General features: G+C 39.2%; 1 protein-coding gene across 1 annotated transcript; it reads right to left on the bottom strand.

Moving 5' to 3' along the window:
• Positions 1 to 9,499: 9,499 nt before the first annotated feature.
• EPGN (epithelial mitogen) lies at positions 9,500 to 17,718 on the bottom strand. Its single transcript, XM_008541119.2, has 5 exons — positions 17,392 to 17,718; positions 16,785 to 16,874; positions 13,497 to 13,620; positions 12,542 to 12,694; positions 9,500 to 10,882 (listed from the first exon to the last, which is right to left on the bottom strand). Exons 1-5 carry the CDS (start codon positions 17,432 to 17,434, stop codon positions 10,828 to 10,830), a joined length of 465 nt encoding a protein of 154 aa, XP_008539341.1. The 5' UTR covers positions 17,435 to 17,718; the 3' UTR covers positions 9,500 to 10,827.

Raw genomic sequence — 17,718 nt, forward strand, 5'->3', positions numbered from 1 at the left:
ACATCCTCGCCAACACATTATTTCTTGTCTTGTTAATTATAGCCATTCTGACAGCTGTAAAGTGATATCTCATTGTAGTTTTCATGTCCCTGTTGTCTGTCTGTATATCTTCTTTGGAAAAATGTCTGTTCACATCCTCTGCCCCTTTTTTGATTGGGTTGTTCATTTTTGTTGTTGTTGAGTTGTATGAGTTCTCATATATTCTGGAAATTAATCACTTGTTGGATATATGATTTGCAAATATTTTCTCCTGGGTGATGGATTGTCTTTTCATTTTGTTGATGGTTTCCATTGCCATGCAGAAGCTTTTTAGTCTGATGTAGTCCCATTTGTTTATTTTTTCTTTTGTTTCTCTTGCCTGAGTAAACAGCGTATTCAAAAAGATACTGCTAAGACCAATGTCAAAGAGTATACTGTCTATAATTTCTTCTAGGAGTTTTATGGTTTCAGGTCTTCCATTCAAGTCTTTAGTTCATTTTGAGTTAATTTTTGTGAATGGTGTAAGGTAATGGCCTACTTTCATTCTTTTGCACGTGGCTGTCCCGTTTTCCCAACACCATTTACTGAAGAGACTTTCGTTTCTCCGTTGTGGACTCTTGGCTCTTTTGTCAAAGATTAGCTGTCCTAGAACAAGTGTTTAAAGTCTTCTTATTTTATTACTTCTTAATTTATTTTTAGTTATTACACATTTGTCTAAAACAAAAAAAAAATTAAAATTGCTATAATTTTTATTTTATTTTGTCTGTAGTAAATTTTAACATTTGTACCAACCCATCAGACATATTGAGAAAAGCATGAAGCAAACTCTTAGAGGTAAGGAGAGTCCAGCTACAGCACACAGTGGCTTAGATGTGGGCTATTCCATCAGAAATTTTGTGTCAAACTTTTACCCATATATGTAAATACTGCATATTTTTTTCCAACCAGTACCAAGGATACCAACAATCTCTTTAAAATGTCTTCGCTTATTTTACCATAAAGCAGTTCACAAACTTATGTCATCACAAACATCATCCCCAGTTTAATAGCAACATAATAGGCAACAATTAAATTCTCTGCTTCTGTCCAATTTTAAACAGAATTGGATTGAGCTCAATCTTTTAATAATTTGTTTACTATTAAAATGTGAGTTGTTTTATAAAGGAAACTTATTCACCTTGGCTTCAGCTTTGGTTGTCGGAGCCATGCTGGACTTCATAAAATATTCTCCAGTTATATTCAATTTACCATCCAAGGTGATTCTGACATTGACTTTGAAGAAAGTTTTGAGCAATTTTAATTTGACCCTCTGATTGGGTTCTCCATTCTTCCTAGTTAGGACTTCTGTCTTTGAATTTCAAAATAGAGTGATGATTTTATTTCAAATGTGCATGACAGTTTTTAAATATACAGTAAGACTGATGATTTCATGCATTTATATCTTGGGGATTTCTCACCAAAGAAACACCCATATTTTGGATCTTTTGCAGCTTCACAGCAATAAGACTGATCTTCAATTAAGTACCTAAGTACTTCATAATTTTTACATCTCCTGTTGATGATCGCCAATACCAGTTCACTGTTCGTGGTTGAGAACCTGCTTTGAGCTGTTTCACTTTCAAGTTCAGCTCAGGGGACCTAATGGACAGTTACTTCTTTTCAACATGCCTCATGATCTCAGGTTGTTCTGAATTTTTCTCATCATGAATATTTTCTCTATAGTGAAGAATGTTTTCTCTCTCTAAATTAAGAATCATGTTTAAAAAAACAGAATTTTCCATTCATTAGTATTATCTGGAAACTTCTTGCAGAAGAGTAGAGTTCTGCCCATTTAATAAGAAAAAACATTTAGTGTAGCACAGATCCAGCAGATAGGGAAGCTGATTTGTGGAAGCTTGGTTTATGGAAACAAAAGTTTAAAATTGCCGCTAATTTATGAAGTTACAAACTAACTTTTCAGAAAATCTATCTGTGCAGGACTCCTGGTTACGTCCAGAAATTATACTTCACAGCATAGCCATGTAGGTTACTAGCTGCAGTGTTAATATCTAGATCCTCCCAAACCAAGATGTAAGTGGCCAAAAAAGTGGCTGCATATGTCTTTCAAAGTCTCTAAGGAGCAAAAAAATCAGAACTGGCTACTCTGATCTTTGAGGAAATTTGATCGTTTCAGAAGATGGTCAGTGTTTAAGCTAACAATGAAATGTATTGACTAGTGTATCCTAAAATGTCCAGGGGCAGGGCTGAAACTTCAAACAGGGTTCTAATCAGGGGTTGTCAGTGGTCGGAATCTTTTCCATGGTTCTCGCTGCTTCTATCTCTTGTAGTTTCATTCTCAAGCAGGCTGTTATCCTGTGGCAGCATTGATGGCTTTTACAAAACTCTAAGCTTTCATTCTGCTAACTTAGCAATGAAATCTGAAATCGAGAACTTTTCCCCCCAAAGAGTTGTGATAAAAATCCCAGGGCTGATTGTCACCGTCCTGAATTAGGCTGCCTGCCTGACTCTCAGTTAATTGCTTGTGTTGAGGGTGACGGAATGCTCTGATTGCCCCTGGGGTTAGAGGTGAGGTAAGCACACCTAAACCAGATGCAATGAAGCTAAGGAAAACTGGTACTCCATCGCAAAATCAGGGTGCTGTTTTCAAGATGGGCATGGATGCTGGCAAGGCAAACACATTTTTACCACCTTTTACTACATGCCGTGTATCTCCCTAGCCATGCAAACACAACCGTCTGGAGGGTAAACCAATTTTGATCAGGTTGAGAAGCATCTGAATGTGTGTCACTCACAGGAGGCCCTCTAGTCCCTCAAGCGAATGGACTGCAGTCTGCTCGAAGCAGTAGTGTGCAGACATCTGTTCGCCGGGCCCACTGAGACCGGCCTGATTCCTGATAGTCACATATGTTAGGCTCAAGCTGGGGACCCTAATTAGACCAAATTTACCTCTTTTCTTTCTTATAGCTTTCCTTTCGCTCACTGACCCCTTCTTTCTATTAAATTTTTTGTTAATTCTTAAGCAAGCGCTTGGTCCTGGAAGGCCTGCAGTTTGACCTAATTTATTGCCTAATATAGACTGCTGAAGGAAGCCAAAGTTTTTTTTTTCTTCTGCCTCATTTAAACACTTTTGAATAACAGTTTCCTCAGAGGGTAAAAATAAAAAAGGAGGAGGGGAATAAGTCATGACAAAGGACGAAGAATTGGAACTCTTCACATTAGTGCTGTAAGTTGATAATATTTGGAAGGAAGCCATCTTAGAGTGTGAATTAATTTAGGAAGGAAAGTATAGTTATGAGGTTTTCCATCCGTTTATAGCTTGACAAAGGGAAGAACAAACACTGTGATAATGTTTGTCTGAGAGAATGTGAATCCACAGTAACATGGGGACTTGGAATTACATCCTTGACACTCTTGTTAAAACTTAGGTGGAGAGATGAGGGTTATCGTAACCCCCAGTGCCCAAGACCTTAAGTGCCTAATATAATGAGAATATTTCAAGTGCCTAAATTATATAATTATAATTAAGGTTGAGGTTGAGAGACAAGGGTGGTGATAATTTCAAGGTATAGTAAGTTCTGTTTGAATGCTTGTTTTGAAAACCTGAATTTATTCCAACATAAAGGCACAATTTGAGCATAATGGGAATTTTGTGTTTGCTTATGCATGATTTCCTCTGAGAGAACGGCTACATAAATGCACAAAGCTGTTGAAGCAACCTGCGTAGACTATGCACACACATGCCCACTTCTCAAATATATACCAGCTACCTTGGTTCACATTTGTGTTATGAGCTGACTCATCTGCATCTGCTGTTACATCTTTCTATCCAATTTCTATAGCCCTTCCTCCATCACTTGACAGTAACTCACAAGCTAAAACCCTTCTGGACACCCACTTCCACATGCAAACTTCAGGCATTTTTCAAGATAAAAACCCTCAAGATAAAGTGCCCTATATACTGAACCATTTATGTATTTCTTAACCATTTAAAATGTATAAAACTATGCTACTGTTTTTATTAGGGTTCTTTATTTTTTTAAAGATTTTATTTTTTCCTTTTTCTCCCCAAAGCCCCCCGTACGTAGTTGTATATTCTTCGTTGTGGGTCCTTCTAGTTGTGGCATGTGGGACGCTGCCTCAGCGTGGTCTGATGAGCAGTGCCATGTCCGCGCCCAGGATTCAAACCAATGAAACACTGGGCCGCCTGCAGCGGAGCGCGCGAACTTAACCGCTCGGCCACGGGGCCAGCCCCGGTTCTTTATTTTTTTTTAATGTGTCACTGATAAAATTTTTGAGCATTATATCCCTAACCTCAGTTTTCCCACAAGCCCTGAGGTTTTTATTGCTCAGTTTTACAGCGTGATGATTTAGGAAGGCACATATCACATTACGATAAAACTGACTGTATTGAGTGCCAATAAGACCTTCAACAGGAGTTTCAAATATTTACTAATTATAAGTAATATTTATTAAGTGAGTACTGTGTTCTACATATTTTACATATACCAGCTATCTAATTTAACTTAATCCTAAAATGACGCTATGGGTTAGGCATAATTATTATCCCCATTTTATAATGGAGGCAACTGAGATTTAGAGGGGTTAAATAATTTCTTCTCCATCACAGAGCTAATAAGCAGTTGGGATTCAAAACCCAGCTCTCTGAAATTGCAGATCCTGTTTCAAACAACTTTGGCCAAGCAACCGCCATGGTTAAAGTGCTGTGCTGAAGGCCCCGGAACTGGCAGCCTTGGCGTCAAGTCCAGGTTCCACCACTTACTAACTGGGTAGCACTGAACGAGGTACTTAGATTTTCTAAATGTCAGTTTCTTAATCTGAGAACTGGAAGGCAATCATAATAAAATAGCTAATATCCATGGAGCACTTACTATTACCCTCAAAACACTCCAGGAGATAAATATTAACCCCTTTCTGCAAATGGCCACACTCAGGCTTAGAAAGGTTAAGAACCTTGATCAAGGTGGCACGGTGAGGAAGGAGTGGAGCTGGGATTTGAACTTCAATGTGTTCCACTTCAGACTCCTTGTCTTGACCACTCTTCACCACAGCCCCCAGTAAATCCTTCCTCCTGGCTGTGTCTGAGGTTTGAAAGAGATGCTGTGTATAAATTACTTAGGACGTGCCCACTCTATGGTATGAATGTAATGAGTGAGGTCCATTATTGTTATGATTACCACTGGAACTGAGTCCAAAACAAAAATCATTATAATACAAGGCAGAATGTAAGCAGCATTGGAGAGGCAAAGAAAAAAAAAAGGATATCCAGGGAGTTCAAAAGAGGGAAAGCTGATGGTTATAAATAATACAATTCTTCAAGGAGGAGGCAGAATTTGAAAAAAATTGTGTAAGACCTTGGCAGACAGAGATAGAGGAGGGTTACACATGTGGAGCAACAGCAGAGAGCCTATCACACGGAGGGGCATGTGGGGAGTGGAGGGCAGCTGTTGGCTGCAGCTGATGGTCTGCGTGGGGAGCCCTGAGAGGGTAGATGAGAAACAGAGACCACTCGAGCCTCCCTGGGGAGGGTCTCCCACTGCTGGGAGAGGAGTCTTTGCCAACATGGCGCACAGTGGGGAGTCAGTGTCGATTTTTGAGGAGGGAGGTAATGTAAGCAGGGTTGAGCACTGAGAAAACAAATCTGGCACAGATTGTAGCAGAGAGTGACTGAGGGCGTGGGCAGGGCAGAGTGTCTGAGTCATTGGATGCCCTCCCCTGCCAGCTTCCAGGTGAGTGTGGGTTCTCCTGAAAAGCACATTCCTGGGCAGCCCTGCCATCTGAGATTCCTTTCTGGCTTGTGAGGTTTGCAGTACGACAAGGCCCTCTACAGGCAACCTGATGACTAAACTCGGAGGAATTCAAATAGGCAGGATCTTAAAATTAACCCAAAGAATCAAGGGGGCAGGCTTTAAAGGCCCATAGGAACCCCGAAGGCGTGGCATAGTGACAGAAGCAGGCTGGCTGTTGAGGGCATACTCTTCTAGCCAAAGCCATGTAAGAATATAGGGCCGTCGCTCTATATCTTTCAAAAGAAGCTAGAAAAGCTAGATTTTTTTTTTTTAATAGTAAAACATCTTGATTCCTAAATGTGGACTTGATTTAAAACAAACACCATGAAAGCCAAAGGAGATATCTCAGTGGGCTAGATCTGCATTCTAGGCTGCATGTTTTCGACATACAACTTCCAACCAGGAAGGGCATGTGGAGGTCATCTTTTGTCTAACTTCTCCACTTCATAGACAAGAATATCATGTCTAAAGGGCCCCAGCCAAGTTAAATAACCACACAGCTGGACTAGATCACAGGTCACGTAAGTGTCCATTCATTGCACAGATTTTTAAATGTTGCTTCCAGTTTTTGCACCGAGCTGGACCACCGCCATTGACTCTTTTTCTGTAAGGCCTATGTGGGACTAGGGTTAGGATTCAGAGTGATGTGGTGGGAAGGAGGTTGATGAGATTTTCCTGTAAATGTGAAAACCGTGCACTCCTCACCCCGTTACCAAACTGACCCAGGTGTGTCCCAATTAGGGTAACATCAGTGCCAGAGAACCCTTGTCCACAGGTGGTGTCAAGTGTTCCCAAGTGACCTCCTCGTGCCCTGAGTCCTGAGGATGAACCGGGGTTCACTTACAGTCTACAGGCTCTTCCCAGCCTGTACATTCAGCTGTCAGCGGGCACTTGAAGACTGTTCCGGCCCCACCCTCAGGATGGTATGTGTATCTTAATAATCTGCAGATGACAGCAGAGAGTTTTTGTGGTTGATCCATGACAAAGGTTATGATTTTATGTATTTTAAAGAAAGGAACTTTTTTCATTTGCATACAAATTACCTGGGTATATCTCTAAGCTCAGCAAGAAATCAACCCCTGATGCTAATGTTTTCCGTAAAATATTGGGAAGCATTATCATCTAGAGTTCAGATGAAGGACTTTGGCGTCAGAGCTACCTGATTCAGGTCTAGGCTCTGCCACTTAAAGGCTGTGTGACCTTGAAAAAGTGAATTTCCTTCTCGCAGCCTCAATTACACATGGGTGTGGATTAATTAAAACATGCTAATAATGCTTTTCAAATGTTGTAAGTGCCCATAAATGGTAGCTATATTACACTATTGCTTCAACTTGATTTGTGAAGGAACTTAATATCCAATTAATATTTTTGTGGAATTTTAAAGATCTAGAGATGCCATTCTTTCCAGAAAGATGTGAAGCCTGATCAACACCCTTTTAAAGATCAAAAGCACTGCGCTTGAATGGGGTCTTAACCGAAGTGCAATCTAAGTGACTTATGCTCCAATAACATCTGAGAGGTAAAAATTACAAAGAAAGGCCATGGGGTATATAGATAAGACCTAACTAAATAATTCAATTCTCCTGGTTACCATATAATCACCTTCCTAATCTTTATGAGGTGTTTCCTTGGAAGCCATGGGTGTTGCCCACAATCTGGAATATCCATCATGTTTAGTTTTGGCAGAGGAGTGAAATATGGTGATGGGACATATTTACTCATGGATATACTCCAGGGACCCAGCCTTTGGATTCTTAGGAAATTCACTGCATAGGCTCTCGTATTCTGAGCTGTGCATTCATTGATGTAATAATTAACAGAAATTTGGAGCTGAATTTGGAGGATATGCTTCTGAAGGTGCTACTGAATAGGGCTGCGCCAAAGGTTTGGACAGAAATGTGGACTCACCCAGGTTAGCAGTGCCAGACTCTGACAAATGAAATTTCAACACTTCCAGTTCATCTTGGCAGATGCTGGTATCCTGATGTCATGCAGCCATGATGTAAGCCAGAAAGAGTGGTATTTTGCAATAGAGAGATTCTGGTAACCCTTCCCATGAGTGTGGGTTGCCGGATATCAATATTTACATCACACCACAGAGAGTGTGTTACATTCTGTAATTCAGAGAAGTTAGATGGCTTACTCATGGTCTTCTGCAGACAAAAAATTGTCCTATGTTCAACATCAAAGGCTTAAATTACTGATGTTTGCCTTGTTATTTTCTTAAGACATTTTTTCAATTACATATAATGAAAGGAAATCTTCTTGATGTCACCAAGATGGACATTTCAAAATTAAAGGATTAGATTTGTATTGTGCCAGGAAACACTAAAAGGTGAACCAAGTTATAATTTCATCTACTTCAAACGTTATAAAAACATAATCACACAAAAAACTAATTTGGGGAAAGAAGATACAATAACAAGCAATTATAATTCCCTTTTTGTAAATTTACTGGCTCAAGTATGACTAAAATTATAGTGTTTGTTCCAACCTCCATCATGCTCCAGAATATTAACTAATGAAGCACTCATGAATATTGATGACCTAAGAATGTGTTCTCCAAGAATTGAAGGGTAGACACAGGAAAGAGACAAAATAGGAAATGAAAGAAACTGATGAATCCTTTGGCCAGTTTGATTTAAAGATTCCAGAAATATGTTCTCATTTTTTTTCTCAATGATCCATCCCACATAATGATCCATAAACTGACGGTTGAAAATGTAGTTCTGATGCAAGGGCTTCACTGGTAAGCTTTTTTCAGGGTCTTATTGCATATAGGAACAAAATAGAAGATGAAAAAATTTGCAGAACATCTTGTGTTTGTGCATTTTCCCACTTAAGTTCTGCTTACACACATCAATACTGCCATAGGAATGCCAGAAACTCCATCCTGCAAAATTAACCCTAGGAATTATGGGATCACAAGATGATTTTGTATGACAGACCATAGACAGATGGCTTCTCATGAGCCACACTGTAAACTTCTGTAGTCCCACTGGTGGATTTTATACTGTTAACGCATACTGGTGAAATTCTGCATTAACTGTTTGACAGGTGCAAAAATTTGAATCTCTAGTGGCTTTTGTTTTGGTTTACTTTTTGGCTGGCAGTCTGGGGCTTTAATTCTCTGTCTGATGGTGTTTAATTTCGATTGTATTTTGTTTACCATTTAGAAATATTTATAGACAGCACATATTTATAACTTTATCGGTTCTCACCTCTCTAGACTCTAGTGTTGATTGTTCTTTCGTCGGGAAGCAGTCCTTAATTAAGCTTTATTGTTTCTTCCTGGACTCTCCCCAGTCTTTTAAGACCATTTTGAAATGCTCAGGAAGAGCATAGCTTTCTAGGTGTGGTCACTGGCGTCACTGGGAGGAACCTTCCCCTCCCCACTCCTCGTATGATGTAACCTCTGCATACTGTGTGAGGACATGCAGAAAGTGCTAACGTGCCGTTCCTTCCGAAGGAAAAACAAAGCGAGTGAAACACCTTCTACTCAAAGGAAAGCAGAATGTGAGGTTTTGTTTAGGAGTGAATGAAAAGTCATTAACTTAGTACAAGCGGAAGTTTTGTTACTAGGCTACCGTTGTGAGAATATTCACATTTGATCCTCTTTTAACCCATCTCATGATCAAAATTAGTTTTGCTTATCTACATCACAACGGGGAGAAAGCGTCCATAGTTTTAGATTGAATCTAAAAGAAAAATGGTCAAGATTATTATTCTTTAATTTCGTGTTTTAATTCCCTTAAAAACAAATTCTTAAATTATTATTTTACAAACCAAACAGTAAAATATACACCTAAGATGATATCCAGTGGTGCGTTTTTGGGTTAGAGATGGGGCTGGGGACAGAGGTGGGTTTGAGAATAATCCCACTTGTAGCACAGATGTGGAAAAATTCCTCTCTTCTCCCCCTGTCAAACTTTAGAGCTAGAGGGGCCTTGTAGAAAATGAAAACGAAGCCCAAAGAAATTAAGGAAACTGCATAAGACTTATTTAAATTAAGTGGAAGAAACATGATTAAAGAGGAAGGACCCTAATTACCAAATAGTTATGTCTACCATTGTTCCATTTTCTCTCTCTCTGTGCAAATCTGCTTTCAAGTATTCAGAAATGGTAAAGAAAGTTTCCATATGCTGTTGGCTGTGGAAAATTCCTATGTCCAATTCTTCAGTTTCTATTTCAGGGCCAATTGTAGAATTTTATTTATTAGTAGAATTCTAGAATTTCAGCCCATATGGATAGTCACCGGGTAATTCCGCTAACAATAGGAGGAAGTGATGAACGTAAGCATTAGGAGACTAATAATTCTGACCCAGAGTTTTATAATCCATGCAGAAACAGAAATGTTTTGCCTACTCAGGGCTCGATATGCAGATAGCTTTCAGTCATCAGAAACTATTTAGCTTATTCCATATTTCACAGATAAAGGCTACACAATGTTGTCACCAGCTGGGTATGACTTGTGTTTGCCTCGGACATTCCATTTTCTTTTCTCTGGCGTAGACTTCTGGCACATGTTTGGTTCATTGGAGGTGCCATAACACTGATCTCATCCTAAGAGTTGACATCACATTCTTTTAGACACCATGAAAGCAGCATGTTTGGGATTAGGTCCATAGAGCCGTGGTCCAAAATACTGGGAGCATGCACGTGAAGAACCCAAGCTTGGCATTGCTTTGGCTTCCTGCAAGGTTGATCATTATTCCCGTGCAAATTCACATCTGACATGGTCAGAAACATGAAACTCAGTCTCTGCTGTGAGCACGATAACAACACAAAAGAGCAACAAACCCAGAGAAGGACTATGAACTTGACTTCTGTCACAGCAGCCTGTTACTTGGCTCCCATGGCACTCCCATGATGGCAAAGTCTAAAGACCAAAATGAAGTTTATTCTCTCATTTCATCATGATCTCAACTTCCACTGTTTTCAAGTCTAATCAGCTTGGATGGTTTTGTTGCTTCATTTGAAGATTTCCATTTTGGGCCCACTGATTTTTACAAATGCCTCACGATCATTTCTTACGAAGGCCTCACAGTGGTCTTCCTCCAGAACAGATGTTGTAAGGTGATTTCAATTTCAAACACCTAAAACAGAGCATCAGTTTCCATATGAATTTGACTTCTGTTTGTATAGCTTATTGAGGATTATCAAAATGGTCTGGTGTAGCAATTACTCTTGGTGCCCCACCCAGATCCCCTTCACCCACTGGTGGATCCACCCCCCCAGCATTTGTGGGTGTTAACAGGCTCCCAGGAGCATCCTCCTCCAGAGGATTGCCCTTGGCCAACAGAGCACTTTACCTGAAGATCCCTGGGAAATTCCAAGCCCCTGCTTCCTACCTGACCAGGAGTATGCCACCCGTGCTCGGCTGACGCAGGGTACTAAAACCAAGATCCCTCACTTTGGGACAGGGCTGCAATGCCATTCATGTTCTACATCTCCCTGTGGAGTCAGGGTGAGGCTAGACTTCAGCTAAAGCCACATCTTTCCTTACCTTCTTCCTCAGCTCCAGCTTTCTTTACTTTCTTACAGGTTCCACCTTAGAACACTCCTTTAGCTAATCACTTGCACGAGAATCCCCATCTTAGATTCTGCTTCTAGGGAACCTGACCCCAGACAGCTGTCTTGTTAACATTAAAAGATCTTATTCCCCCTTTTTTTTCCCCTTTCTTGGTCTCTTAGGCAATTGATATAGCAATATCAATTGATATAATAGATTTATTCTCTCTAAGATGCAATTGTTAAGCAAACAAAATTTCTCTTATTTTGTACAGTCTTGATGATTTTAAAAATGACAACTTAGTTAATAGAGTACAGCAAGAGAAATATATTTTTACTTTTTTCTTAAATGTATCTTATTATTTCTTGACTTTTCTCTAGTTATATGGATTTAAGAAAAAGTTACTACAGTGGATAAGGCAGAAATAAGAATTAATACGTAAGCAATTTATACTTAGTGGATCGAGCTTATCTTCTTGGGCTTTTAGCAGTAGACAGTATCTCCTGAATATACCTTCAACTGATGTCTGGGAAGAAAATGGCCCAGGTTTGTCACAATTTTCATTAATTTAAGACTCATTTCTTGAGTTGTTCACTCAACAAATATTTACTGAGTGTCTCTTGTGTGCCAGGCACAGTATTTGGCACTGAATATATAATTGTGAAGAAGACCCACTTACCCTCTACCCTTGTGGCACCTGCTGTCTTCCTCATTTATAACTCTGATATAGGCAGAGAGAGATGAGGATGAAGGGAAGTTGTAAACTGGAGCTATCCTATGGCAACTGCAGGTTAATTTTTGCCACTTGTCTGGGTTTATGAGAAAAGCATCAAAACAAATATGTAGGGGGGCTGGCCTGGTGGCATAGTGGTTAAGTTTGTGCGCTCGGCTTCAGCGGTCCCACGTTCACAGGGTCAGATTCCCGGTGTGGACCTACACCAGCCGTCAGCCATGCTGTGGTGGCATCTCACATATAAAATAGAGGAAGATTGGTACAGATGTCACCTCGGGGACAATATTCCTCAAGCAAAAAGAGGAAGATTGGCAACAGATGTTAGCTCAAGGCCAATCTTCCTTACCAAAACCAAACAAACAAAAGCAAATATGTAGGAACTTGCCAGATTTACAGCCATATTTTCACTAGAAAATTGTACATGTCAATGCCTGGTACATGGTAGAGCCTCAATAAATATTTGCCAAATGAATGAATGCCCCATGCCTTCATAATTTGTTTCTTTCATACCTCTTTCTTACGTAGCAGTAAAAAATAGCAAGAAAACCACTTAATAATAATCCAACGCCAATCCCAATTGCAACGTATTTTTCATAAGAATCCACAGCATATGAAGTTAAGGTCAAGTGCTCACATCTTTCTCCAGTATAACCAGTAAAGCATCTTTAAAAGAAAAAAGAATATATAATTTTAAAACTTATGATGATAGAAGTATAAAGAAATGACCCATTTCAAAGAATGAAAAAATTTCAATGGAAAGGAAGTAATTTAAATCAGAGGCAAATACCAAAGGAAAGGCAATCTGGTAAAGGTATTGAAGAAGCTGTGTATTTTACAATTATCATTTCATTAAAGTTCCATATTAATGCAACTTCCCTCATTGGTAGAAGGGAAAGGCAGTACGTTTGCATGAGTTGATCTAGAAAATTATTAACCTACTCTTTCTCAGAAGGATTCCAAGCAAATCAATGATCATAAAAATAGTATCTTAGTTGCTCTAGAACTTTTTATTTTGAAAGGTCTTGCTTGCTTTTTTTTTCTCCCTTTCTTGGTCTCTTAGGCAATTGGTATATCAATTGGTATAACAGATTTTTTTTTTTTTGCCATAGTCTGTTTCATTTCATCCTGTAATCAAACCCATGAGAACTCAGAACCACCTTTGCATGTTGCTAAAATGCAGGTTTGGATTCAATAGTTTTGAGGTGGAGCACAAGTTTCTGCATTTCTAACAAGCTCCCAGGTTAATGCTGTTCATCTGGGAATCATATTTTTGAGTAATGAGGATTAGGTGGCTTAAGAAAAGACTCCTTAGATATTCAAATACAAAGAGGATTAGTGAGTCATGCTCAGATCACGAACCTTTTTTACTAGATAAGATAGAGGTGTGTGGAAATGTACTATGTGAAACACCAGTGGCATACATTCAGCTCCCAACTCTGGGACCTGGGAGGTTCTTTGCAATTACCTGCAGATGGCTTTCTCCAGCTCGTGGTGGAATGCACAAACACCATTGATGCAGTAACTATTGAGGTCTTCCAGGCAAGGATGTGAGAACTTCAAGGCTATGGGTCCTTCTGTACTGTAGTGAGCTAGGAAAAGGAGATACAATATTTACAGATGAATTGAGTCGTACTTTTACAGTAGATTTGTAATACATACGTAAAGAGATCTTTAATTTTAAGAATATTTTCTGGGTGCTCTGTCCTTTGAACTATTGATTTTTTCCTTTGGCAGTTATATCCACAAGGGCTAGGTTAATATCATCTAGACATTTCATTAATGAACAGGGAGTGGAGGTGGATTGGTGATTCTTTCATTCTTTGGAAGCTACATGATCAGGTACAGATACAAGTTTGCCAAAAGGTGGCAGCGTTGATTCTAGCTGTAGCTCGCTATCTTGAGCAAGGCTTTCCAAATGTGTGCCTGAATGCTGATAAATATAGAAGATCTCACATGATTTTTTCATTCTTCCCTTTACACCTGAGAAGTCAGCACTCAGGAAGATTTGAATTTACACTTGTGGGATAATGAACTTGATTTCTCTTCACTCTTCAAGGGAGAGTAAGATGAGAATTCTCCCCTCCTCTTCGGTGGACTACCATGAGTAGCTAATCGAAAAGGGAGCATTTTTCCTAACTGATTTCAGAAGAAGTATTGTTATCGCCTATACAAGAAGCTAGAAACAACTTATGGCTCAGGCTTAACATAGTTAAGACAATACCTTTGAACATTAATTAGAAATTTTACATAGTCAAGAGGCATTATGAGGGCCTGGGGAAAGCCGTGGAGTTCAAATGAGAAAACCTGGGTTTTGATTTCTAGCTCTGATACTATGCAAGTGACTACATTTGGCCAAACTTTCGTGGTCAAGTGTTCAAAGCCTCTGGGAAAGCTTCCCTTTGGGAAGCTGTGTTGTGGCAAAAATGTCTATATTTCAGGATGCTTACTCCACATTCCCTGACATACTAAAGGCATATGCTAGACCATCCTTGGGATTTATGCAGTGGGAATGACCCTTGGGTAAAACTGCATAAATGAGTCCTTTTTGGTGTACTTTAATTACTGATTCTTACATTTTTCTTAAGCAAAATGAGTGGCATTTTATTTTGTCATTACATTACACCATATTTGCCTTGCTAAATAGATTAAGAGAAGTCTACTTATTTGCTTTTAGGGAAAAAAAAACAGTTCTAAAAAAGCATACTGTTTGATAGTGAAAATACTAAATCTTTAGATATATAAGATACTGTGTTATATAATTTCATTTTGGTTGAGAACAGACGATATTACCTTAAAATTCACATTCATTTTGTTGAATGTGGTGTAATGAATTTAATTTCTCATTTTAATAATTCTGAGGCAGTGAGAATTTCCCATTACAAACAGTGCTAGGTTCTTCCTACTTGAAGACTAAAGAAGTTCAGTGAACTGAGCCTGAATGAGGACCTACTAGAAAATGTGAGAAGTGAAAGAAGACATTTCCAAAGAAAGAGTATACTAGAGAGACATCTTTCCCCTAAGGAGAGGAATATTAGTTATAACTTTGTGAAAATTTTCCTAAGAAATTGGATTCAGATTTTTAAGTTAAATAAAAAGCAAGGAAAAACTAAAGTTCTCCATCAAGAAAGCAAAGGAAAACTATAGAGATGGTATATTCAATCCCTTTCTTCCATTATTACTACCTGTAACTTGGAGCATTTTGCTTGCAGTTTACTATGAAGGAAGAAAAAAGGCGGTGCTGGGATAAGGTTATGAAGTCAGTCACTGAGAGGAAACTGCATTTTAATTTTCTACCATATTATCTACTAATGAAGATGTTTCCTCTCTGTTCAAAGGCTCAGAAGACGAAGAAGCTGCTAAAAGTTATTCTAAAATCCAGATTGATTTCATTTTGCAAATTGATAGATATTCAAAAACTCAAATGGGGAAAATATGTATATATATTTTTTTTGCTGAGGGAGATTAGCCCTGAGCCAACATCTATGCCAATCTTCCTCTGTTTTGTATGTGGGTCGCTGCCATGGCATGGCTGATGAGTGGTGTAGATCTGAACCCGTGAACCTGGGCTGCCGAAGTGTAGTGTGCAGAACTTAACCCCTGGGCCACAGGACCAGCCGCCTAGGCAAAATGGTTTTTTTTTTTTGTTTTTTTTTAAAGTATAGTTTTTTTTTGCTTTTTTTTTTTTTAAAGATTTTATTTTTTCCTTTTTCTCCCCAAAGCCCCCCAGCACATAGCTGTATATTTCTCGCTGTGGGTTCCTCTAGCTGCGGCACGTGGGACGCTGCGTCAGTGCGGATTCGAACCAACGAAACACTGGGCCGCCTGCAGCGGAGCGCGCGAACCCAACCACTCGGCCACGGGGCCAGCCCCCTAGGCAAAATGTTTTAAATAAATTTTTAAAATTTTAAAATTAACAGTGAAATGAATATTTAAATATTACTGTCTTCCATATTCAGAAACAAAATATTTGACTTGATCTTCTTTTATTTGCCTGGCTCTGAGGACAAGATATGGTGTTTCCTCTGTCGGATGTCCCCTCACCAGTCTTCACAGCAGGGGGCTGTTATAGTTTGCGTGAGAATCATTACCACCCAGTACACAGGTCTTGGCAGGTAACAAGCTTTTCCAAATTCACCTCTGAGATTTCAAATAGGTTTGAAAAAGTGCTGATGCTCAATAGCAGTCAGAAGCTCTTCTAATAATAATGATAAAATAGGAAACAAACATATCATCACCATCAACAATAAAAATTGAGTGCAAGTGTGAGGAAATATAGCATATGCTAAAACAATAACAAAAGCCCCCAAAAACAAACAACAAAAAAGATCTTTTCAAAGATGAGGGAAAGTGGATTAAGGCTTCATCTTGGAGCCATAATTTCTCTGGCTGTTAAGAAGACCAAAATCTGATGTCACTCATCAAGAATTCCGAAGTGGGGAGAAACTGCCTCTGGACACACCTGGCTTATGGGGACCCCACCAGGAGTCAAACAGAAAACGTGGCATGTTTCACAGTCAGGACAGTAACTCAAGACAAACGTTTTCCTCTCATTTGCTTCATTTCCTCCTTTTAAAAAGGCAATTCTTGCTGACACATTTACCTGTCACTTCCACTTAACTTCATCTTGCTAAAAGAGTCGATCATCTAATAATAAATATACATCTAAAAAATTCCAATTTGCTTTTATCACAATCCAAATTTCTCTTAAAAGTTAAAAAAAATCACTTGAAATAGGAAAGTGCGAAGAAAATACCTTCTGTTTTGTTAACTGTCCAGTTACTTTGCTGGGCTGTGACTGGGGGTGTGACAGTCGTGGCTGCCTCTTCAGTTAGCGCCATCATTGCTGTACGAAGGGGGGAAAGGCATCGTTAGCCGGTGAGCCTCCTTCTTGGTACAAGCAACAGATTGAAAGTTCCTATTTATCCTCACTTCTGTTCTATTTTTAATTCATTTACACGTGAAATCCATAACCTGACTAGGGCAATTTCCTGCCAGTTTCTCATTCATACCAATTCCATGGACTACATTATGATTATGGAAAATAGAAACACATTAGTTTTTAAGAGAAAGTGATATACTAATTCAATCACAAGGATGTTAACATATAATAGTAAAAACATCAACTACTCCTCAATTGCACAAAGCAAACATTTCATAGGTCTCAGAAAAAGAGGTGTCAAATATATTAGGAGAGGAACGTACATTACATAGGAAACTAAATTGGTTCACAGATTCCTTGCTCTGATCTTTGTCTTGAAGAACAACTGTTAAAAGCCAACTTGTCACTAACTCAGAGAAAACGAATCGTATCCACATTTTAGGCTGATACAAAATGAACAAAACAAAAAGAAATTACCTACCATTGAAGAAGAGACAGACTGAGATTGGCACTCCGAAAGCCATTTCCTGCCGTTGTTAACAGTATCTCGCTCTTCTCCTCCTAGACTGACGGGTGGAGGCTGGAAGCCTTTTATTGAGCTCTCTGAGTCTTGCGTTTATATTTCGTGAAACGTCATCTGGCAGTTCTTACCAATCAAAAAAATATGTACATCTGGCAGCAGCTTAAAAAGCCTCGAGGCGCTCACGCACTGGGTTCAGATACCTGTGTTATCTCGTAATGTGATCAGGTTTTCTTGTGGAACACTGGTTTCCTGTTACCCGTGGGCATAATCGTGTATGTAAAAGCA

This window comes from Equus przewalskii, chromosome 3 (genome assembly GCF_037783145.1).
Source record: "Equus przewalskii isolate Varuska chromosome 3, EquPr2, whole genome shotgun sequence".
Lineage (NCBI taxonomy): Eukaryota > Metazoa > Chordata > Mammalia > Perissodactyla > Equidae > Equus > Equus przewalskii.